We start from the raw sequence: 23,764 nt of genomic DNA, 5'->3' as shown, positions 1-23,764 counted from the left end.
GCAGGGTGATATAGCTGCTGACTACTGGCAATGTCTAATACGCAAATGTGTTTTGGATACAATCTCCTTGGTAGGTTCTGAGCATTTTTCACTCATTTAACACTAGCACTTTTGTTGAGAAAAGTCTCAATAGGACACACTGCCATGCTGTAAAACTTTATAACTTCTCAGGCTAGTTATACTAATTTAGCTTTGTACCAGAGGCCATCAGATTTGAACAATTACTGTAAAGAAGTCTTATCAAGATGATGTCTATTGGACAGAGCCCCCCTCCCCCACATACAAATGTGCATGTACTGATACCTCCCAAATACGACACACTGTTAATTTCAAACACTTCTATGGTCTGTTTGCTGTTACTGTATATGTATGTACATTTTTCTTAGCAATGTTTTTTGTATTTGTTTCTGTCTTGGGTTGTATATTGTACAGCTTGCTGCTTAAATTGCCCCCTGGAGATGAATAAAGTATTTTGAACTGAATTGAATTGAATTAATATGTTATATGAATTAAGGAATATCAATTTAACATTTAGTACCAGTTGGACAGTGCTCACAGCTGGTTAGTGGCTCCACTGTGGTTCAGGAGCTAGACCGCACACACAACGGTAGGTCTTTCTTGGGTGTTGTTTAGTGTGTTCTCTGAAACTGCTCAGTAATAGTACATTTGCTGCTAAGGTAGAACTGTGGAACAGCCTAAGAGGTCAGGTACAAAAATAAAATTGGTGTCGCTAGCCACTGCTTTCCTGGGAGGAGGGTATAATTAGTATTCCTGTATATCACTCTGTATCTCACAACTGGCAACCCACTGGAGCTAAGTATGCTTGAGCCTGTCCAGTACCTTAATGGGAGACCTCCAGGGAAAGCTAAGTTTGCTGCTGGAAGAGGTGTTTGTGGGGCCAGTAGAGAAGTACTCACCCTGCGGTCTGTGTGGGTCCTAATGCCCCAGTATAGTGATGGGGACACTATATTGTAAAAGGATGAAACATAAAACCGAGGTCCTGACTCTCTGTGGTCATTAAAAATCCCAGGGTGTTTCTAGAAAAGGACAGGGATGTTACCTTAGCATCATGACCACAATTCGCATTGGCCTTTTCCAATCTTGGACTCCTAATAATCCCCATTTATGAATTGTCTCCATTACAAATTCTGTTCTCCTCCCCACTGATAGCTGGTGTGTCGTTAAGTATACTGATGCACTATGCCATCGGATTATCCAGGTGGGGCTGGACATCAGTGGTGGTGGAGGGGAGTCCCCATTATCTGTAAAATGCTTTCAGTGGAGTGTCCAGAAAAGTATCACATATGTGTAAGCAATTATTATTTTATTATTAAGAGAAAAATTATGTAGTCTCAACAAATCAGGAATGGAATTTGTATTTTGAGTAAAAACAATACAATCATTAAAAAATAAAATGTTTTAATGTTTGCAAAGAATTTTATTATTTACCTTGTTTTATCTTTTTTGAGGAATCATTTTAGAAACAACAAAAATATTGCATTATAAGCAAAGGACGAAAACATCTGGTAAAATATTATCACAAAAATCTGAAAAAACTATTTTTAGTGGGTTCAGTAGAAGTATAACAAATCACCAGACAACATGGTAAAATGTAAAAAAAAGACACTTTAAGATGGGAGTTATTTATATTTAATCTTTTTTTGCAGATGCTGTTAGTTTTTCAGACCCTTTTAAAGTGAATTATCTCAGGGATTAAGCATTCCCATTTAACCAAACGAAATCAATTAATTCGTTTTCATTTGCTTGAGTCTTTAAATTTCCTTTTATTTTCATAGTCTTTAAATCGATCGCTGACGATTGTTCTGAAGTTGATTTCTATGTCTATTGGTACTGAGCAAAGATGGCGTCTCCCATTTTATTTTTTTCCACGGTACTCTTAGATTAAAGAAAAGTAGTAATATTGCTGAAATGGATGGAGACTGGGAGGAAGAGGTTTGTGGGAATTTATTTCTTATTCCATTAGGACACTTTTACTAAATGTTGAATCTAGTTCAATTTGATTTTTTTTAAAGAAGTCGTTACGATCGTGGTGCATAGTAAAAGACAGTTGTGAGGAAATTTAAATTACACTAAAGTGGTCGGCCATTTATCTAGTATTTTTTATTGGTAGGTAATGTTAATTTGCTTTTTGTAAAGTGTATTGATGTTTAGGTTTTTACAGATCAAATTTTAATTTTCAGCCCATTATTTAACACTCTTTCAAAATGTTTTCTACTCTTATATTTAGGACCAGCTTGTTGTGGTTGAACTCTCAGGAGTTATTAATTCAGACTTCTTAACAAAATGCAAGGGTAACTGCAAAATAGTGGTAAGTGTTTTATTGATTCTTCAAGGACTTATTCACTACCTGAGGGTTTTTAGACATATTAATGTAAATTAATGTAATAAGATAACCTTATGTTGAAAGTAATGAGGCAGGATAATACCATGTTTATTTTAACTGCTTTGGTCAAGACATTCACTTCATTAAAGGTACAGTTACCTAGAAATCACCTCAGAGCCTAGTTAGAAGTACTACTTCAATAGTATCTGTAATGAAATAATTAGACCAGCCATGTAACTGGGAACAAAAACCAGAAGACACTATGCCCTTGAGGTATTGAGTTTGAGATCTCTCTGTGAAGTTACATGGGAATTTAACATTGAATACTTCATTGGCAACATTCCCATCTCCATCTCCTGAGCCTGTGAACCTGTCTGTGTTTCTTTTCCCCCCAAAAAAATGTATACATTGACATACTTAGAAATAACATATCTTGCAATTATGTAGCTTATAATTGAAGTGTAACATAGCTTGTAATTCGACAAAACCATTGGATGGGGGCTGAATATTACATGAGATACTGTACAGTAATGTACTGTTGGTGTTGTTTGTCAGTCTAGTTGTGCCTGTATGTATATATGGATAGAATATTTTTTCTTTTATAAATTTAAGGGAATCGATAGTGAGCAGCCTATAATTCAAGTGGGAAGATATGTGTTTGCTGGGAAGTATGAAGGTAAGTTTTTTTTTTAAATTTGGTATGTATTGGAGTATATCTGTGCTGCATGCTTGTAATCATTATTCATTAGCCTTATAATTTATAGCTCTTTACCAGGTGCAAATAAGGTTGACAGAAATAACAGAGTAATCTAATTACCATTTTGTCATTTAGTATGATTGTATTTGTCACACTGAATTAAGTTTTTTCTTTAGCAGGATGTTATTTTATCTGTTTTGAGAGGGGGATAATTGCCAAAGTTCTTATATTCTTAATTTACAATGTTTTCTATTTATGGACACTAACTAAAGGACATGACATATTGCATGTATTAACCTATAAATTTCTTTGTAATAGATGCTTTGGGGTCCTGTGTTATATTTGAAGAAAAAAATGGCCAAGGTAAGTTTTATTTCTAAGTATGTCAATAACAAAGGAAAATATTTGTAAGCAGCCTAACTTTCCTATGGACTTATAGAAGTACTCTGATGCAGTTTCTGTTTTTGAATTGCTTATTGTAAGTAAATGGATATGTATGGAAGCCAGACAGTACGAACTTAGCACTTTACATTTTACATTTATCTAAAAATCTTAGTGTGTGTATGTCCATATGTATGAACTTAAGAAAGCAGAGGAAAGTATTAGGTGTCAACCCATTGCTGGGTAGCATGTTCCATACTCCCACAAACTTCAAGTAAATGTTGTAATGAAATACATACAATATTATAAAGCAAGATCATCAGTTCTTAAAAACTTTTTATTTTGTGTTTTGTATAGTGTTAGAATTTTACTAGATGTCTGCAGAAAAGCATTCTCTAAGGCTTGCAGCAGAAACTGAATCTGTACATGTTTCAGTAAACACTGGAACCAGAAAAATGATTGGTGACCACTTTTCAAAGCAAAGCTATCACTCACATTCTGATTTTATAGACACAGAATCGGAAGAGAAACCCCAACTAAAATACAAGTGTCACACAGCGAAGAAACTGATGATGCAAAGAACTTTCTTGTCTGAGAAGAAAGAAGGACAGGAGAGCTCAGGTTTGTGGCATACGTCTTTGCAACATTTGGTTTTTGTTTTGTATTTATTTTTGTGCAGTACTTTATAGTTGCAAACTGTGGTCTTTATCTACAGGCATTGAGGTGCTGAAGTTGAACGATGGGGATTTCTCGGGACGGTCGTCCAACCTAATCTGCAGTTTCACGTCCACAGCCAAGGATCAGATGGAAGAAAAAAGTGAAACTGGGGGTGCTGAGCGCATGGGAATACCCAGCTCGGATTCAGAAGTCACCGATTCAGAAAATACAGAAGTCTTTGAACACAGCCAGGAACTGGGTAGTACTGACGTCTCAACTGCAGACTGTTCAGCTTATAAGCAGACCCAAGATGATGCAGACGCATCCGACACACAGGAGCTTTAGGCTAAGAGTGGAGCCAACGCTTTGTTCGAAAACAAGAACAAATTAGCTTTATGGTTCAGAGATTTAATTTAAATATCCATGACTATGGAGCAACGAAAAAGAAATGAAGCTGAAAACGTATGTACACATACACACTTTATTAATATGTACCCTAAAAAGTAAGGGTTGTTAAAAAGGTTTTGCATCTGATATATACATACATAATTGAAATATGGATTTATATTGAGAAGCGTTAAAAACATAGCATATGTCATTGGTTCCAATGCTCATTTGTTGCATTTTGAATGCTTCTCAGTATATAAGTAAAGTTATTGGCTATTTTTGTGTTCATACCACCTATGACTGGGATGACTAATTACATTGTGTTCTTTCCTGAAACAAATTTGCACACTATTGTATCTGTTTTGATATTTATCACTGTACACTTCTAAGAGTTTAATTACTGATATGAAGTGGTAAAAGGCAGATTAGAGCTAAATCCAGCTAAATCATGATAAAAACATTTTAAAAAATCACAATTGTGGAACCAGCATGACAGTGTTCTTTGAAACTGCACAAATGTGCAGATGTTTTACAATGCAGCATATTGTTGTGTTTCTGCTTTCTGTAGCCCCGTGTTTTGTAAAAGTAAGTGTTTTCTCATAAGATGTTTCTTAATTTTGCAATGAAAGGAGAAAACAAATACAGTCTTATATCCATTTTATGTTTTTAGGGAGGCGGGTATTTGTATATTTTTCATTTTCATGTATTTAGCCCATTAGAAAGTACACTTTGCTATTGATTTTTAGTTATTCATAACTCTATTTACTTAACAGGCAAATGTGTAAAGATAACTTTTCAACAATCTTAGGAATGTTTCTTTTTTATTTTAGAGATTCTGGTGGAATAACATTTACAGTATATCTCCTGCCACACACATAAAGTCTTTTGTTACTATGTCAACACAAACAGATAATTCACATAAAGCATAATTTCACACATTGTCGTCTATCATCATTATGAATTTTTAGGAAAGTCCAGACAAGACATTAATGTAAGGCTAAAAACATTTTTAAGTTTACCTCGCATAGTAAAACTGAATTTGAAGGGGTATTAACATCTTTTCTCAATCTTCAGATCAGCAGGCCAGACGTGATCTGTAGGTAGCTACAATTCTTGGATATTACCAATCCAAATTCCTCAATTTGCACATCACTTTCAACATACACCTTAGCAGTGTTACAAACCATTTCAAAAATGATTATCCATGCAACTTTAATAGTACCATGATAATACAGTATCAGTCTTCATTTACAATACATAATTGTTTTTTAATGGCCTGTTCTACATCTTCACAGATTGTTAGAATTCATCAGAGACTAGTGATTTTCTAATACTGTACAATACAGAAATCATATTCAGTTGATGTCAATTCTATGTCGGTAATGATAATCCTTTCTTTAACCAGATATTTCAGTAAAGAACACTCTCTTTTACGATGATGTGTTGTGCCAGATTTGTGCAGCATATCTGTGTGAACAGTGTGAGCAACAGGGATCTGTCTAGGCAGCTACAATGACTGTTATAGAATTTGGGAGGGCCTTCCACTAGGTAAGTGGTGCCATCTCTTGGGGATGGCAGGTACAGACACGTGCTTTTCAAAAAATGGTATTTCTCAATAATAAAAATCATAAGTCCTGACACGTATATAGGGCTTTTCTAGACACTCCATTCAAAGAGCTTTACAGGCAATGAATACTCTCCTCCACCACCACCAATGTGCTTCATCGAACCTGGATGAAGCGACGGCAGCCAGAGTGCACCAGTATGCTCACCACGCACCAGCTAGCAGTCGGGAGGAGAACAGAGTGATGAAGCTAATTCATATTTGGGGGTTATTAGGAGGCCGTGATTGGTAAAAGCCAGAGGGAAATCTGACGAGGATACCGGGGTTACACCCCTACTCGTTTTGAGAAACACCCTGGGATTTGTAATGACCACAGACAGTCAGGACCTCAGTTTTACATCTCATCTGACGGATGGTGCCCTTTTTATAGTATAGCATCACAATGCTCTCAAGGATGAAACCAGAGCTGCTTCAAACATGCCTCTCAGAGCAGACTGGTTTTGTGCCAGGTATGTCAACAGCGGATTGCATCAGAACATTGAATTTGTTGCAAACCAGAAGGGAATTTAATTTCTTGCATTAGGATTACATATGTCAATCTGAAAGTGGCATTGCTCTGTTGACAGCAGTGGCTGTCATCTGCCTGCTTCTGTTAAATTTGCAGTTACCTCCAAAACTTGTTGATCTTATAGCTCTCTACATCAATACTGTCAGCTACTTGAGGGCAGATGGAGGTTGCCTATACCCTTCCCCTGATTGGTGTTTTTCAAAAATCCTAACCTGGATTTGCTTTTAATGTGTCTTGTCTTCATGACATTTTTGGTGGAAACTCTAATAATCAACTGTGGGACCTCCCAGAGACAGGTGTATTTAACCTGAACTCTTGTGAAACACCCTTATTATTCTAACTATTTTGGTTTTCATGGTGATGTCCAACAGGAATGTACCACTACCCCACATATTTAGAACAATTATTAAACTAATGGGAATGTTAAACTTAGGGTATGAAGTCCAAGTATTAAAACTTCCAACATATTTACCATTAACTGTCTATCTCTGTTGATCAAACTTTAATAATAATAATAATAATAATAATAATTCCTTACACTTATATAGCACTTTTCTGGACACTCCACTCAAAGCGCTTCACAGGTAATGGGGACTCCCCTCCACCACCACCAGTTTGCAGCCCCACCTAGAAAATGTAAAGGCAGCCATAGTGCACCAGAACGCTCCCCACACACCAGCTATCAGTGGGGAGGAGAACAAAGTGATGAGTCCAATTTAAAAATGGGGATTATTAGGAGGCCATCATTGATAAAGGCCAATGGGAAATTTGGCCAGGATAACACCCCTACTTTTTCAAGAGATACCCTGAGATTTTTTATGGCCACTGAGAGTCAGGACCTCGGTTTTACATCTCATCCAAAAGAGAGTGCCCTTTTACAGTATAGTGTCCCCATTACTATACTGGGGCATTAGGACCCACACAGACCGCAGGGTGAGCGCCCCCTACTTGCCCTACTTATACCTCTTTCTGCAGCAACCTTAGGTTTTCCCAGGAGGTCTCCTATCCAGGTACCAACAAGGCTCACACCTGCTTAGCCTCAGTGGGTTGCCAGTGAGTTGCAGGGTGATATTGGTACTGGCAATATTTGTTGGCTATATTAAACTTTATATTTTGCCTTACATTTTGTTTTTGCATACAGTGATATAATATTGGGTATTCACAAAAGGCTTTTTCACAGTCACCGTGTCCGAACTAGCTCGGCTACACTATCTGTATGGAGTTTGAATGTTCTCCCCGTGTTTCCTCCCACAGTCCAAAAACATACTGGAAGGTGAAATGGCTTCTGGGAAAACTGGCCCTAGTAAGAGTGTGTGTGTGTTGGTGTTTGTGTCAGTACATTTTTTTGCCCTGCAATGAACTGGCGTTCCATCCCTCAGTGTATCCTGCCTTGTGCCTGTTGCCTGCCAGGAAAGGCTCTGGCTTCTCTGCAACCCTGTACTGGATAGAGTAGTAAGAAAATTGATTAAATTAAAAATACATTTTGACAGTCAGAGCTTTCAACCAGCTTGAATTACTGTTCTGCAGTGGACTGGCAGGGCCTCCCATCAGGGTAGGTACTGGTTTGCCAAGACCCTTTCAGGAAATAAGCATATTTCTTGATCATGAATGAATGTACAGGAGTACTTGTTTTCTGTTCTGAATTAGAAATACTGCTACTTTTTAACTGTTATAAGTATGTTTTGGCTCTATTGTGTGTTTTACACTAATTTTAAGAGTGGGATGAACTTCTATCTCTTCATTTGTAGATCAGACACTGATGCACCTTTAGTTCCACCTCTAACTTTTAAGGATATTAGATGCCTTTAAAATCTTATGTGTTGGCATGCCACATGGCAGGAAAAAATGATGAGACGTGAAGTAACAAGTTGCACAACCACTGACTCATAGGCTTAGTAAACGCTCTACGATTTTCAGAGCTTTAGAAGTTGTAATTCATTGGAAAGTAATTTGCACATCTGAAGGAATCTTATTATTAATCATTGCAACTCAAAAACACTAAAAATATAATTTACTAAATTATGAGATTTGTTTTTACAAATTACATTTTAGGAACATGGAACAAATTCCTAGATTGAGACTTTATTGACTAGGATAAACTGTATGGTCTAGTGGGAATATTTTTGTCTTTTGGAACAGAATGTTAAGTTTTCCAGTCAAAGCTGCGCTGTTCCGACTTGCTGAAGTGAGTAAGCTTTGGGTAGGCAGTTCTCCTTTATACAAGTACAGATTGCAAAGGAATTGTCTCATTAATGCAATGCGCAAAAGTTAAAAACCTCAAGTTCGTAAATTAGTGGGTGGCAACTGCACTTGTTTGCACTTGTGGATTATTATTTAATAGATTATGGATTTGGTTGGTGTTATAGTTAATGTCTGAATATATTGTTTCTTGGAATCTCCTTTTTCTTAAATGTAGGAAAGAAACTGCAAACTTTAAAACGAGAATTGTATCTGTCCTGGGACATGTGAATATTAATTAGGTTTGACCGTATCGTATCGTTAGACGTCTGAAGGTTTAGGAAGATAGTTCTACTACATGTATATTAAGTACAAATAAGCTTTTTTGTCTCCTGAGCTCTACTCTGTTGTATCTGAGCCAGCGATACTGGTAACCTATTCCTGTCTCGGTTAGCAACACAAGTACTGTAAAGTACAAGGAAAGCAATCATCTCAGACTGTATAAATTTCAATTCCAGTTGCAATGCAATGCAATGCATTTTCTTCGCAATACAGTTACGGACTCTTACTCAGTTACGGACACTGCAAAAAGAACAGAGACGTTTAACTGGAGGAGGTGCTTAAGTGCTGCACGTAGTCCACTTCGCTCAAAACCACAAACTGAAAAATCCCAAAGAGAGAAGGAACACCTCCCCGAAAACCGACAGTGAGATCTATTCAGAAAAATCCTGATAAAGTCTAAAACTCATTTTATTCATAAACGTACTTCTGGTAAGTTTTTTAACTGTAAAATATTTAGTTGTATCAGATAGAACACTATTGCGATAAGGATCTTTATGTTATCATACAGTAATACCATGAGGTACAGTAGTTACATTGAAGATATGCAAGTTTCAAAGATGTATAATCATTTTTATAAAAACCCCAAAGAAAGGATCTCAATTGCTGTTGACAAAAATAAACTGTATTCCCTCTGCTTGACATGACGGAAATCATAGCATAATAGTCACCTTAAGTGTTTTCATCTTGGTAACTGCTTTGTTTTCAATAAGTCTAGGGTATCTAGTGCCGTCATACATACGTAAGAATATTACGACAGCTCATGTGAGAAGTCTGGTGGAGCTAACCGATTTTTTTTTTATTACAGGTGTTACCACAATCCGATTTCATTCTGGGTACTGCGATAAGAAATACGTCTAACATCGCATTTCAAACATGAAAGCATTAGTGAAAATATATATGTACGGAATATGTGTGTCCTTGGCAGCTCTAGTTATTGGATTAGTGGATTTATTGGGCGGTTTGATCTGTCTTCTGAAATCAGATCTTCAGGACAGCTTCACGGACAACTATCGCTACCACTGCAAAGAAAGGATTTTTCACCGAGAAATATTAAGAAGAATAACGAAAGCCATTGGTTTGTAATGAATGACATTTAATACTTTAAAACTGTCATACAGTATTTCCATGCTAAGGCTAGGAACTATATTAACTAGAACGTTGCGTATTTTGTTAAATTCTAACTATATAATGTTAAACTTTGGTACATACTAGTCTGTTTTAGTTTTTAATTGAGTGTTTTTAAAGTTGAAATCAGGTTGCATTCCATTTCATTCGTGAACAGGAACGCTTCCCTCTCTCTGCAGACATGACAAAATCGAACATACTGTACTGGGAACCACTCCAACATCTAGTGAAATGGGGAATATCAGCATGATGAAGCAGTATTGCTTTAATCAATTCTGAGTAAAAAAGAAAATAATTAAACAAGAGTGTGGGTGATAGCTATGCACAAATGTTTTTTTATATTGTGGCACTGACAAAAAACAAAGAATATTCAAGCACTTATAAAAAATGTCATGTAGAATGAAGAACAATATAGTGTAAGTATGGGGAATTAATTTTGATATGTGTGATATCGGTAAAGAAGAAAAATGGGTACTCTGTCTTGTGAACTTCTCAACGGGCAGTTCAAATTAGAAGACTGAACGTAATTAAGTTTATTTATTTCATTTTCTTGTTTTCCCTATTTATAAGATAAGTGATCTGGATTGAATTTTATAAAAATAATTTGCAAAACTGTTCAATTTTGGCATGGGACATCCATATTTTCTCTGACAATTGTCATGAGATATTTCTAACAATTAAAACTGAATGCAATGCCACTTTTTGATTAATTACAATTTTGTAATTTTCTGTAACTTTTATTGCTTGGTGATCTTTTTTTCTGTTATCCTGCTGGGTTGATGATTGTTGAGGTGTGTATTACAGCTAACTCTTAAATTTCAAATGAAAGTCAAAGCACTTCTATTAGTTCTTGTATATGCTAGTAAATATAGAAATTTAGGCTATACATTTTTTTCTGAATTTTTATTTTTTACAAGAATAGGAGATATCAGAAACGATAAGTAATTCCTTGAATAAGCCTTCAAGGAATACACAAAACAAAAAATATTCTTCCACTGCCAACAATACGGTTGATCCAAGCATTCAAAATCCTGAAAGGCTCTGACAAAGTCAACATGGTGGACGTCTTCAGAATCAATAGTGAAACACAAACCAAACCAGAGGACACCAGTGGAAAGTACATTTTAAATGGAGAACAGGAGGCACTTCTTTACACAAAGGATTATGGAAGTATGGAACAGGATACCCAGCCACGATGCCAAAGCTAATACCTGGTTTCTTTCCAGAAACAGCTGTCATAGATCGTTTGATCGATTAGTCACTCCCTACCAAATGGGCTAGATGGACCAAATGACCGATTCTCATTTGTAACTTTTCTTATGGTCTTAATAAAAAGCTGTACAAACGTTCCTTCCTGTTTTATTCTGTGCCTAACTGAAAATGACCAAAACCCAGGTAGTACTGTGAAGAAAACATTTCTGATGTAATTATAGCCCTAAATTGACTTATTTTACTGCGATGTACAGAGCTTCACATTTTATTTGTGCGATTTCTTATGTACTGTAATATTAAGGCTAGGATTGGGCAACTGTTGGATAAGGTTTGGGGTTTGGAGTTCACTGAGGTTTTGAGCTTGAATGAGACTACTCAATGTGTAGGGTTCAAATAGTTATTTGAACTATTTGAATCGCAGGTCATTAGACTGTGATTTTGTATTAGGGCCTCGCTAATGTGAGAGGGTGTAAAGACAGGAATTAGGCATAGGGCAAGGACGTTTTTTGATGGATAAGGGTTATATGACTTGGTGTCATTTTCTGTTGAGTTAAAGTGAGGGCTAGATACAGAAATTTGTCTACTCAGCACCAACTCTAAATTTAACACTAACCATTTCTGTAGTTCTTCTTTCTCTGTTTCTAAAAGAGAAAATTTTGTTTATATGTGTTTATATTTATATTTGTTTATATTTTGGCTACATATGTTTTTTTTGTTTATATGTGAAATTTTATGTGTTTAAAGTTCTAATTTTATGTCTTCTAGCATTTTGAACCCACTCTTCATTTTAGATGTCTTAAAAGCAAAATTCACCTTAAACGTAATGTATATAGCATTTTGTTACCTGGAGTTTCAAAAGCACCTATGCTGTTTGCATTAAGAGGATAGGGAATTGAGTGATTTGTCATGTGTTCTGTGCTGTTTCAGTTTAATATGGCATTTACCATGTAACCCAGTGTAACCCAAGTGTTCTGGCTAAAGTTCACTCTAGGTTTGCACAATCTGGCCTATCCAAATTCCCCCCTTAATTCAACAGATTAAGCAATTTCTCACTTCTCCACTGGATCTGCTGTGTAGTGGGGCTGCTAACACATAATAAGTGCTGTGTGAAGGAAGTAGGTCCTCCTATATGTGAAGTTCATACTTGTGCTACTTTGAGGTGAACATCATGGTATCGGTTAACTAATTTATCAGTCATTCATTACTAAAATACAAGATACACAGAGGCTTTGGAGAACATAAACATTACTTTAAAAAAACTTTTTAACTGTTTGTAGCTACAACATAAAAAATATCATATTTGAAAGAAGGCTCAATTCAACATATGACTAGATAAAGTATTATGGTAATTGCAAGTCCCCACATTTTTCTGCAGTTTTATAATGCAAATTTGCTAAAAATCTGATAATGAATAATTGTTGCTGAAAGCCCAATATCTTCAGCTCCTGAGTAAAAAACAGTATCTTGTCTTTCAATAGTAGTTTTTATTATTGTTAATAAATGGCAACATTCTAATCTTGGGACCAATTCTTGCACCTAGGAAAAACTTTCGTTTTATATAAAGTGGAAATGGTGAAGCACAGGAAGTTAAATTTGCACTGGTGAATATCATAAACCCAAAATATAACACTGTAAGCTTATCTGACACTAATACCTACTAGAGGTGCCCTTTTTTGCATAGAAATTTAAGTACATGGCAGCTGTTTTATTTTATTGGAAACAACTTTATACTTCTCAGCCAGAAATATTAAACCCAGTGTGGAGTGGTGGCTCTGTGGCAAAGGGTCTGCACCTATGGCTGGAAGGTTGCTGGTTCAAATCCTGCAGCTGACAGAGGAATCCTCCTCTGTTGGGCCCTTGAGCAAGGCCCTTAACCCCAACTGCTTTAGGGGTGCTGTACAATGGCAGACCCTGTGCTCTGACCCCAAGCTTCTCTCTCCCTGTCTGTGTGTCTCATGGAGAGCAAGCTGGGGTATGTGAAAAGACAAATTCCTAATGCAAGAAATTGTAAAGGGTTAATAAAGTGATGTTAAAAAGGGTACTTCCATTAGGATGGCATTGATTGTAGTTAGATTTAAGTTCCTTTTCTTCAACCTCACTTAGTTTAACTTCAGTCTATTGGTGTATATATACAGTATGAGCACGTATTGTAAGTCCTTAAGTTTGTCAGTTGTGCAGTTATTTCTGTGTTATTTCAATAAATGCCCTTTGTGAACTGACAAAACAAATCTACATTTGAAATTGAAAACGTTACACTTACAAAATATACTGAATAACAGTAATTTGGCGCAACTTGGGATATTCTTTTACTTGTGTTCTTGGCTTTGACTCCGGTCAGTGCCACCTCTGTGAAGCTTGCATGTGCTCCCCTGTTTTCATGCAGGTTTTTTCTACAGTGCACTCGTTGGAGACATGCTGGCTACTTTAATCAGTGTGTTTTAAAGTTTTCTGTGAGTGTTGAACTGACTCGTCCAGGGTTTTAGTGACTCTTGTTATATGAAGCAGCAAGGAGCTACCTTGCCAATTTTAGGGACAAACAATCAGAACGGATTAAAAATCAGTAAACCAATTCTCCTGTGCTGCAATAAATCTTCAAAATATCTTTAAATTCTTTTAAGATCATATATCATATATAATCAAAAATAAAAAAAATGTAAAAATGTAAAAGAAATCTTAGTATGGGCCTACTTGACGTGGCTCTGTATAATCCTTTAAATTATCTATCCGGATAAAATCTATAAAGAAAATTGAATATAATCATAGCAGGATTAAAGTAGTTCAGGTGGGTAGCTGCGTCAGCATGCGTAGGCTGCAAAGGAACAAGTAATAGGTTTATTCCATGCTGAAAAAAAGAAGAAAGAGAACACAACGTTTCGGCCGTGGAGCCTTCTTCAGGTGTGTGAATGCCTTCCTATGCCTTCCTCCAAATCTCTTTCTAGATCTCTTCGTCATACCTTCTCTTCCTCCCTGGGCCACTTGCCCTCTTCTCTCACTAAACCAGCATTCCGTCTCTTCACAGCTATCTGTTCCAAGACCAGGCTTTCTAACCACCTTCTATTCCTTTACAGATGTCGTCGACATAATATCATCCCTAAAGGATTTTGCCTTAAATTTAATACCTTTTCTTTTGACTCTGATACCACCCAGAGTAACACTCAGAGACTTCTAAAACAATTTTCTAGGAAACTAATGCTCTCTACCATTTTCTCCCTCAAAAAACAGATTATCCTTTCCGACAACAACATCAAAGAGGCTAAGGAATTTCTACGGCTTACAGCTCCACATCATCTTCCCTTCATAACTAACCTCATTAGATCTCTCAACTCTAAACTCTACCAGTTTCTCACTACAGAGAAGGACAAAAAACTCAGTCATCTTCTACAGAAGAAAACCATCAACACCCCGAACACCCTCACCAACCCTAACCTTGTTGTCACCATACCTTCTGACCTTTCCCTTTCACAGGATGAGCGATCCCTCCTCAGCAAAGGGCTCAGTTTTGTACCAGTTCCCAGGAAGCTGGACATCCCCCAGACCAATGTCGACCTTAACCGACACACCTGAAGAAGGCTCCACGGCCGAAACGTTGTGTTCTCTTTCTTCTTTTTTTCAGCATGGAATAAACCTATTACTTGTTCCATAGCAGGATTAAATATGAGTATTAAATGAGTTATATTTAAAACTAGTCTATGAAATAATTAACCTTTCAAGATCGTTTTTTGTTTTCCCCAAACTCTCCAAAATTGTTCATAAAAGGAATAGCTTCTAGTTTATATCAAATGGTTCTCTTTACTTTTTCACTGGGACGATGAAGAGGAGGTAAAGTACAAACGACATTTCCTACAGAAAGGAGATGGGAAAGAATTATTCGTGATCTGGTGTTTGCGCTTTGGATTTTGTTTGAAGGGTTAGTCAGTGACAATGCTGCCTCTTCTAAAAGCATTCTTATTTAACTTATTTTCTTTTTATTTTACCCTTATTTAAGACCTTCATATCAGGTGTTAATGTTGTCACATCCTTTACATCTTTTAAAGAATATGAGGAAGCAATGAAAAGGCTAAAGAAATTGTTAAGATATATAGTCGGAAGCTTATTTAACCCCTTAACCGATTATTTCACTGCAGTAAAGGAGTAATCCATGTAAACAGTTCAAGTAAATAATAAATGACATTAGCTAGGCACGTTTTTTAGGATTATTTTTACTGTGTTTTAGCGAAATCTCTTAATCACAAAACTACTTTTACTAGGGAGGTATTGTATTCTCATTTATCAAAAGGCACAGTACGAACCCCCAAAGTACGCGCCCTATTATTCCGAACTATAAAAGGTTCAGCACACAATCCTATCTGCAGCCTGGAGACGTGGCGGTTCCCAACCAATCAGATCGCCCGCCTTCCAATGAAGTGGACCAATCGGAAGCCGCCGAAGTGTCCGCATTTCAAAGGTTTTCGGAGCCGGTTCTTGACTGTGATTGGTCCGTGATATTTTTTTTTGTGCACAGGAAACTGAGGAGCCGGAGGGTGTATATCCGGCGGTCCTGGGTGGTTCTGCAGACTAGAGTAAGTTAGTAGAGAAGAAGAAGGTGGTAAGTCAGTTTGTATATTTAATTTTTTAATGTCTTTGTATTATTGGAGTTTTTCCCCCCTCTTTTGGCTTTTATACACTTGTTGGGAAGCTTTGCGATCGGCAGCTTTAGGCATCAGCATAAAGGCTAAATTACGTACATTTAGGGAGATGTCAGTAGGTTCTTAAGAATCAGTATTGTTCGGTTTATCTACATGTATGTCGTATTGGAAAAATAAAACATTTTTATGTTAACGTGATCAATTTATGTAGCCTGTAATTTTCGGAGATTAGGCGAATCTGATGGTGTATTACTAAGGTTTAATAAATGCATTGACTGTATTAATGGTTATCGGGTAACGGTCTTAATGATGGGTTGCGTGTGCCCTTTTCTTTTTATCCTTTCTAATATTACGTGCTTTTTGACTGCTCCTATTGTATTTTTGTTTATGAACAAACACGCATTTTGCTGCCAGAGCTATCTTTTGAATGTTCAGAAGAAAAAGCCCAGCACCCGCTTCGTATTTAATCTAGTCTGGTTCCAGGCTTGGTCAGAATGGCAAGAAATCTAGTCAGATTGTGTTTCGAATACTTTCAATTCGTGTTAAACAGCGCTACTTCAATTTTTGTTTTTAAATGGGTGATACTTCGTTGTTTTTTGACCCTTTTCAATAATGTACAATGGTACATGGTAGTGGTAGGCTACTGTAGCCTAATCCGTAAAATCAGTAGTTCGGTGAAATTAGCAAGTAATAAGCTTTTCCCCTCACATACTAGTGTTCATTTTCTCACACGTTTGTCCTTTGTATAAATTACAGAACATCAACCGCATACCAAGTGGCTGTTTTTAGATTTTACAATTAATACACATGTACACGGCCATTCTTTCACTTGATCCGATCAGGTGTTTTACATAAAATGCAGTGTAAATCTTAGACGACAATTAGAAGAACAGTTGTAGCAAGATTGAATACGCCTTTTTGCAGTGCTATCTAGTCTCAATACAAACCTGTCATGTATCAGTTGCTTGATTTAATCAATGTGGGGCTGAAATGTTGAAGTCTTATAACTGTAAAAACATGAAAGATTTTTTTGAAGATGTAACACGTTCGGCCTCCAGCAGAGGAAGCTGTCATTTTTCACACACTGGTGAAGACTGTTTGATCAGTTGTAGCCTGAGTGTTAAGTGTAGTGTATCTACTTCCTTTGTTCAACAACATGCTGGTCTACCCTGAGGTCAGGCTTTTTCAGCATGTTGGAGTTATGTGACATCCTGATGAGAACAGGTGCAGAGTTTATAGTTTTCCTTCGTGTTCATGTATAAGCATGATTATAAAACTAATCTTAGCCATCTCTTCACCTTCTGAAAATATCAGGAACGTCATTCCCCACCTTTCAGAGTATTGGGAAAGAGCAGGGATTGATTGTCATAGTTTAATTTAACCCTAATGGTGGTTTTTTATTTGCATGTGACATAGAGACTTTACATATTTTCCCAGTAGTTAATGTGATTGAATTTCAGTTTTGCATAGTTTAGGTGGCAAAAGATCAAAACATGAACTGAGACTTTGCTTCTATGAAGATTTGCAAAGATAATGTAACTGATTTTAACATCATTTATAAGTCAGCCAATGAGAAGCACTTTAAAACGCATAGGCTCATAGTTTTGCTTTCTTGCAAACTCTTCAGGAAAAGCGGTCGCTTTGTTTTACCGTGCAGTTTTTTCAAACAAAAAAAATGCATTGCAGCTCATGATTTCTTGCTTGTGAATAACTAGGCCTGAAATTCCAATATTGTGGATGAAGCGAGCTGCAGTGGTAGAACGTTTGATTTTTCGTTTCAACATGAGTGGAGGGCCTGAGGGGGTAGATGGGGAGGTATAACTTTCTCTTGCTTTCCACTATAGCGAGCTGTTTGAGGATGGAGCTCAGGACACTCGTGTTGTACTTGGCATTCTGTGTGGTGTGTGCCGTGAGCAAACCCACCGATAAGAAAGAGCGCGTGCACCATGACCCGAAGCTCAGCGACAAGGAGCACGATGACACGGAGAACTTCGATTACGATCACGACGCCTTCCTGGGAGCAAACGAAGCCAAGAGCTTTGAGCAGCTCACCCCCGAGGAAAGCAAAGAGAGGCTTGGGTAGGAAGCTGTCTTTTCCCAAGTTTTTTGGTCTTTCGCCAGAGTTGTTATTGTGTTTTTTCAGTGAAGGCTAGTGGGTAAATATTTGACTTGTTTCTTTGACTTTCAGTTGTGATGTCCATTTAATCTTTGTCTACAATTGTGAATCTTTCACTCTGGATTCATAATGCTACTGCCTAAGAGGTGCTTACTGTAGCTTAACCTCTTGCTTTTCATTTATATGAACATGAACATCCTGTATGCTTTTTGTTTCTGCAGTATCATAAACCAAGTTTTTTTTTTTAGTTAAGCTGGTGAACTTTTTACTTTTGAGTCACGATCAGGTCTTGTTATGCCAGGACTGCCTTCTTTAGTTTGCTAACCAATTTTCTGGCTTTGCTTATAAAATGAGAACTAAGGCTGGATAGTTTACATTTATTGCATACATTACTGATCTCCTTTCAAAGTTTAGTTGATTTGAGTTCCGGGCGATGTACACATTTGTCTCATTGGTTTCTTTTTATGACTGTGACTGTGGAATAACAGAAAATGTAATATTAAGGATTATTTAATGTTGTTTTTTTTTTAAATCTTCTGAAATCCTTTTAAAACAAATTTATAGAAAAAAGTCAGAACCAAATAAAAAGTGTGAGAATGGCCTCTCGGCACAGGGCTGTTAAGATTTGTACACTTTTCCTGTTGTGGTCTCTTGATACAGAATTTAACCCAACCATATATCAGCTCATAACTATCCAGCTTTAGTTTTCTAAATACAGATTAATGCATCGCCCATCCAATACTATAACTGGGGTTGTCTGCCTTTCATCTTTCAGCAAAGTTGTAGATAAAATAGATGAAGACAAAGATGGTTTTGTAACAACAGAGGAGATGAGAAAATGGATAAAATTTGCGCAAAAGCGCTGGATTTATGAAGATGTAGACCGTCAGTGGAAAGGGCATGACCTCAATGAGGATGGCCTCATTTCTTGGGAGGAGTATAAAAATGCAACTTATGGCTACATTCTAGGTAGGTTTCTCTTGATCCTCCACAGAAACAACCTGTGCGGCTCTCTTTCTCTTATAGAATGATTGTAGATCAGATCGACGCCAATAAAGACGGGTATGTTACTGAGGATGAGCTGAAAGCATGGATTAAAAAGGCCCAAAAGAAATACATCTATGACAATGTGGATCGTCAGTGGAAAGATTTTGACACAAACAATGATGGTGTTATCTCCTGGGAAGAGTACAGAAATGTTACATATGGCACCTTCCTTGGTAAGAACAGCAGGGTGAAAGTGAAGAGATTCAGCTGAAGAAAAGCATTTAGCTCCCACTCCTCTTCACGTTTTGTCAGGTTACAGGCAGTGATATGAACAATACTAAGAAACAGAATTCAGCATGTAATTGCATAGATCTCTTTGAGAGAGGTAGGGGTTGCAAAAAATGTTAAATGTAATTGAAACGTTCAGTTCTGAAAACTAATTTAAAAGACCATTCATTCAGGTAAATATTCATTCCACGCTAAAAGGTAAAGAAAAGAAACGCACCATTTTGGCAATAAACCTTTACCTGTTCCTTCCTAGGTTGCTGCCTTAGCTACTCGACCTTCTAATTTTTAATAGTAGAAATAGGCAGAAGGAATCTTCATGGGGGAATAATTTTTTTGCATTTTATGAGTGAAATGCTGAGGATCTTTAGAGTTGTTTTGCAGAATATAACACTCTACAGGATGTAGTAGCCATGGAGGTGCATCCATGGATAGGAGTGAAATTAGGAATGCTGTCAAATCCTGTAGCATATGATATCGGTCAAAAATTTTTATCTCTTTGTATTGTAAAAAATTAAACTTTGATTCATGAAACCTTCAACAAAAAATGTGATGAAAATGCAGATAAAAATGATCACTGCAATGTAAATGTAAAGTAATGTAAAGTAATGTAAAGTAAATGTGGAGGTGAAAGACCGTGCATTCCACTTGATTTTTGTGAAGGAAAGTTGACTCGAAAAACAGTTGTAAGTTTTATTAAAACCTTTGCCCTCAGATGATCCTGATCCAGAAGATGGCTTCAACTACAAGCAGATGATGATGAGGGATGAAAGGCGGTTCAAAGCAGCAGATCAAGATGGAGACATGATAGCAAACAAGGAGGAATTTACTGCTTTCCTGCACCCAGAGGAATATGACCACATGAAGGATATAGTAGTTTTGGTATGTTCACAGGAGAATTATCTGAACAACTTTTCAGAAACTCAAGGGGTGTTTGAATTAGTTGAAGTTTTTAGCAGATGAAGATCATATTGGTGCCTTTTCTTTTTTTTTTGTCGTAGGAATCTATGGAAGATATTGATAAAAATGGTGATGGCTTTATTGATTTAGAAGAATACATTGGTAAGTGTGTGGGGGCACGTGTATTTCAGCTTTTTCTGTGGACGATTTATGCACCATCTTTATGAGGAATCCAAGGTCTTGCTGTTGCTCAAGCTTTCCTTTTTTTTTTAACCTCACAGGGGACATGTATAGTCATGACGGAGACTCGCAGGAACCAGAATGGGTAAAGACCGAGCGAGAGCAGTTTGTAGAGTTCAGAGACAAAAACAAAGATGGAAAAATGGACAAAGAGGAGACCAGAGATTGGATCTTGCCTTCAGACTATGACCACGCTGAAGCAGAGGCCAAACACCTTGTCTATGAGTCAGATGCAGACAAGGTCAGGCAGCAGGGCTTCAGCTGTTCAATGCGTGTTTAAATATAAAATCTTTCATTTAGGAAAGCCAATCTTTGAAATTCATAATATAGTAATCACAACTTTTTTTTTATTTCAGGATGGCAAACTCACCAGAGAAGAAATAATCAATAAATATGACTTGTTTGTTGGAAGCCAGGCGACTGATTTTGGAGAAGCCTTATTACGACATGATGAGTTTTAGTCCTGTGTAGATAATCTTTACTAGATAATTTATTTTATATGGCTTCCGGTTCCAACGTTTAGTCTCTACCAAGACTGTTATATCAAATTTGGGTATATCACTTTTACCTATTTTTTGTGTGTATACAAGCCTGCGTGCGGATTTTGTGAAATGAAGAGCCTCTTGCAGTGAATTGTTGCTTAACTTTCACATTTTAAAATTAAGTTGACTTCACGTCCGCTTTGGCATGTAGTATTCTGTCTATGCATATAACCCATTGTTTAATGCACTGGACTTTTAAGCAAAGTTTTGCTTTTCCTAAACTAAGTAGTTGAGTGCCATTTCCATTAACTACTGAACCTGAGTTTGTGTCTTCTGTATTTCACGTTGGCAGCCAGTTTGGGCAGGTGCATGTTTTTCAGGCCCTTTTGGCTTTGTGATCTAGGTGTTGGAGTACATAAACACTAATCAAAATTTGTATTTCAAAATGGGAATGCATTTCCATTTTATGCCTAGGTTAATAATCAAAAGGAGCTAGTTTAATACAGTAAGAGCGCAAGTGATTTTTCCAGTGTGCTTTTAAGAATTGTATAAAACAAATACCATACAATTTAAAAAATATTCTGAATTTAAATGAGGTAAACATTTATTGGTACAGTTGTAGCTCTACCTCCAATTGTAAGTTTGATGTTTGTAGGATATTATAGATACTGCTCTGTGAGTACATACCAAATAACTCATTATTGCTTGTTTTGCTGTTTGATTACTTAATTTGCAAAATATTGAGAAGTGCAGGATTTGCAGTATAGCAATTAGATTGTCATTTCTATTGGAAAAATAAGTTGGATACTGCAGAATTTAGTACAACTATAATGAATCCATTTAACATATACGTTTAAGAGTCTGTTTCGTACAGTGAGTCTCTTTTGAGGAAAAGATTAGCACTGATTATGAATCCTTTTTTAAAAACAACTCTTCAGACAACTGAAACCAATTTCCAGTCGTCATAATGACCCTGAAAAAATTAATGAAAAGACCACCTGAAAATGTTCTAAATGTATAAAAAGTGAAATGATAAAATGGCTTCTAAAACAGCAGGACCTCTGGGTTCCTCAGCTCAGACAATTTTACCTCCTTTTTAGATTGGTAATCCGGTGATGTGCTCAACTTGTATAGGCAAAACATGTTGACCAAGTCCCCTATTAAGTGCAAGAACAGAACATAATCTGAAACTAAACGTTTGCCCACGTGCTTTTTTATCCCCAGTCCTCTCTCCTTGCTCCTTATTAAAGCATTAAATTCAGTGCAAGTCATGCACGGATACTAAATGCTTTAGTTCATAGCTTAAAACAGGATGTATTGTAAGACATCTAAAATTTTGCTTGAAAAACTATACATGAGTAATTCACATGGATTTTTAAAATCATGATAATTGCAAAGATGTAAATGAACCAGTCTTTTCAAATATATGTTTATTCTCAATTGCCTTTGAGCACCATTGACTAACTAACTTGAGATCTCAATATCTCAAGGGAAGTAGCTTCTTTATCAGCTGGAGTTTCGCATGAATTCAGTTTCAAGGGATCCTCAGGTTTTGCAGGAGGTGGTATCTCTGTTGTACATGACAGCTGCTTCAGATGAATAAGCTTTTTGAACTTGGCTTGCAGCAGACAGCTTGGAAACATGCACATTTTAGATGTTCTGAGGATGCATTTTGAACACTATGGATTTTTGCTTTTTTTTTAACATCAGTAGCCATTTTCTTTTCTTTGAGCCCTTCATGTATGTTAGGGTCTTTTCTGAGCAGGTTTGAGGATTAAGTTTATAAAACTCAAGTTTCCACGTTTGAACATTTTGTAAAGCTGCTTGGATGAAATCCAACTCATTTGAGAACTAAGGACTTCCACCATTCCAAAAATACTCAATGCCTTTGAAACAAACATAACTTCTTTACCTTTTTCTTTTTTTCCCCCCACTTGGATACAGAAACAACACTATTGGGATTTAGTCGAACATTAGAGAAATCTAAAGTTTGTGTATTGTTGCCTTAAATGTTTTTTTTTTTAAACACCAAGTTGTATATTCATACTGACACCCAGTGGTTTAGCTTGGGTGTATGAGATGTTAATGTAGAGAATTCCAGGAATATAATTTTATTTCTTGAAACCATGCTTGTATTATAGAAGATCAATGTGATTTTTCACACTACAAAGTCCATATTTTGTATTGAATTACATTTATATACAGGATAGGACAATGCTACCATTGAAATGTTACTGCTTCCCCCTCCCCACTGTTAATGATCAAAAAATTGTTGTGTATGTATTTCATGCAGTACATTTCAGTGGAATGGTGCAGTCATTTCCTTGTTATTGTACTGTAAGTTAAAAGCCTATGTTAATGTTATACCACATGCTATGAAAGCAGAATGTTTAAACAGTTTTTAATCATGCCAATGGACAGTCTTTCTCAATAAAACCAGTAAATTGTTCTTTGCAGTTCTGTTGCTTTTGGGCAGAGGGTCCCATTCTTGGGAAGCTACAGTCAAGCAGGAGACTCCCTCTTAAGAGTGCTTTTGTATTGCATTATTTTTTTTTTAATGTGTTACTTGAGAAATGTCTGTTCAGGTTATAATTACTGTATCATCTGGTCTTGTTCACCCCCATTAGTGTTGCTGTTTTAATCCTGTGAGGGGTGATTTTGGCTTAATTGCTGC

General features: G+C 36.7%; 2 protein-coding genes across 3 annotated transcripts; both read left to right on the top strand.

The window, feature by feature from the left end:
* The first annotated feature begins 1,844 nt into the window (after positions 1 to 1,844).
* Positions 1,845 to 5,899, top strand: gtf3c6 (general transcription factor IIIC, polypeptide 6, alpha). The gene is made up of 6 exons (XM_088924153.1): positions 1,845 to 1,953; positions 2,249 to 2,329; positions 2,957 to 3,020; positions 3,360 to 3,404; positions 3,933 to 4,043; positions 4,138 to 5,899. Exons 1-6 carry the CDS (start codon positions 1,930 to 1,932, stop codon positions 4,422 to 4,424), a joined length of 612 nt encoding a protein of 203 aa, XP_088780279.1. The 5' UTR covers positions 1,845 to 1,929; the 3' UTR covers positions 4,425 to 5,899.
* A 9,985-nt stretch (positions 5,900 to 15,884) lies between these two features.
* Positions 15,885 to 23,538, top strand: calua (calumenin a). 2 transcript variants are annotated; one of them, XM_088924285.1, is made up of 7 exons: positions 15,885 to 16,040; positions 17,925 to 18,159; positions 19,223 to 19,416; positions 20,184 to 20,350; positions 20,470 to 20,530; positions 20,650 to 20,849; positions 20,965 to 23,538. In XM_088924285.1, exons 2-7 carry the CDS (start codon positions 17,939 to 17,941, stop codon positions 21,067 to 21,069), a joined length of 948 nt encoding a protein of 315 aa, XP_088780411.1. In that variant the 5' UTR covers positions 15,885 to 16,040; positions 17,925 to 17,938; the 3' UTR covers positions 21,070 to 23,538. The 2 variants fall into 2 exon arrangements, with proteins under 2 accessions (XP_088780411.1, XP_088780410.1); XM_088924284.1 differs by lacking the exon at positions 19,223 to 19,416 and adding an exon at positions 18,972 to 19,165.
* Positions 23,539 to 23,764: the final 226 nt, after the last annotated feature.

The sequence above is a fragment of the Atractosteus spatula genome, chromosome 8 (genome assembly GCF_055471065.1).
Source record: "Atractosteus spatula isolate fAtrSpa1 chromosome 8, fAtrSpa1.hap1, whole genome shotgun sequence".
In the NCBI taxonomy this organism is placed as follows: domain Eukaryota; kingdom Metazoa; phylum Chordata; class Actinopteri; order Semionotiformes; family Lepisosteidae; genus Atractosteus; species Atractosteus spatula.
This window is presented reverse-complemented; position numbering and strand designations above follow the sequence as displayed.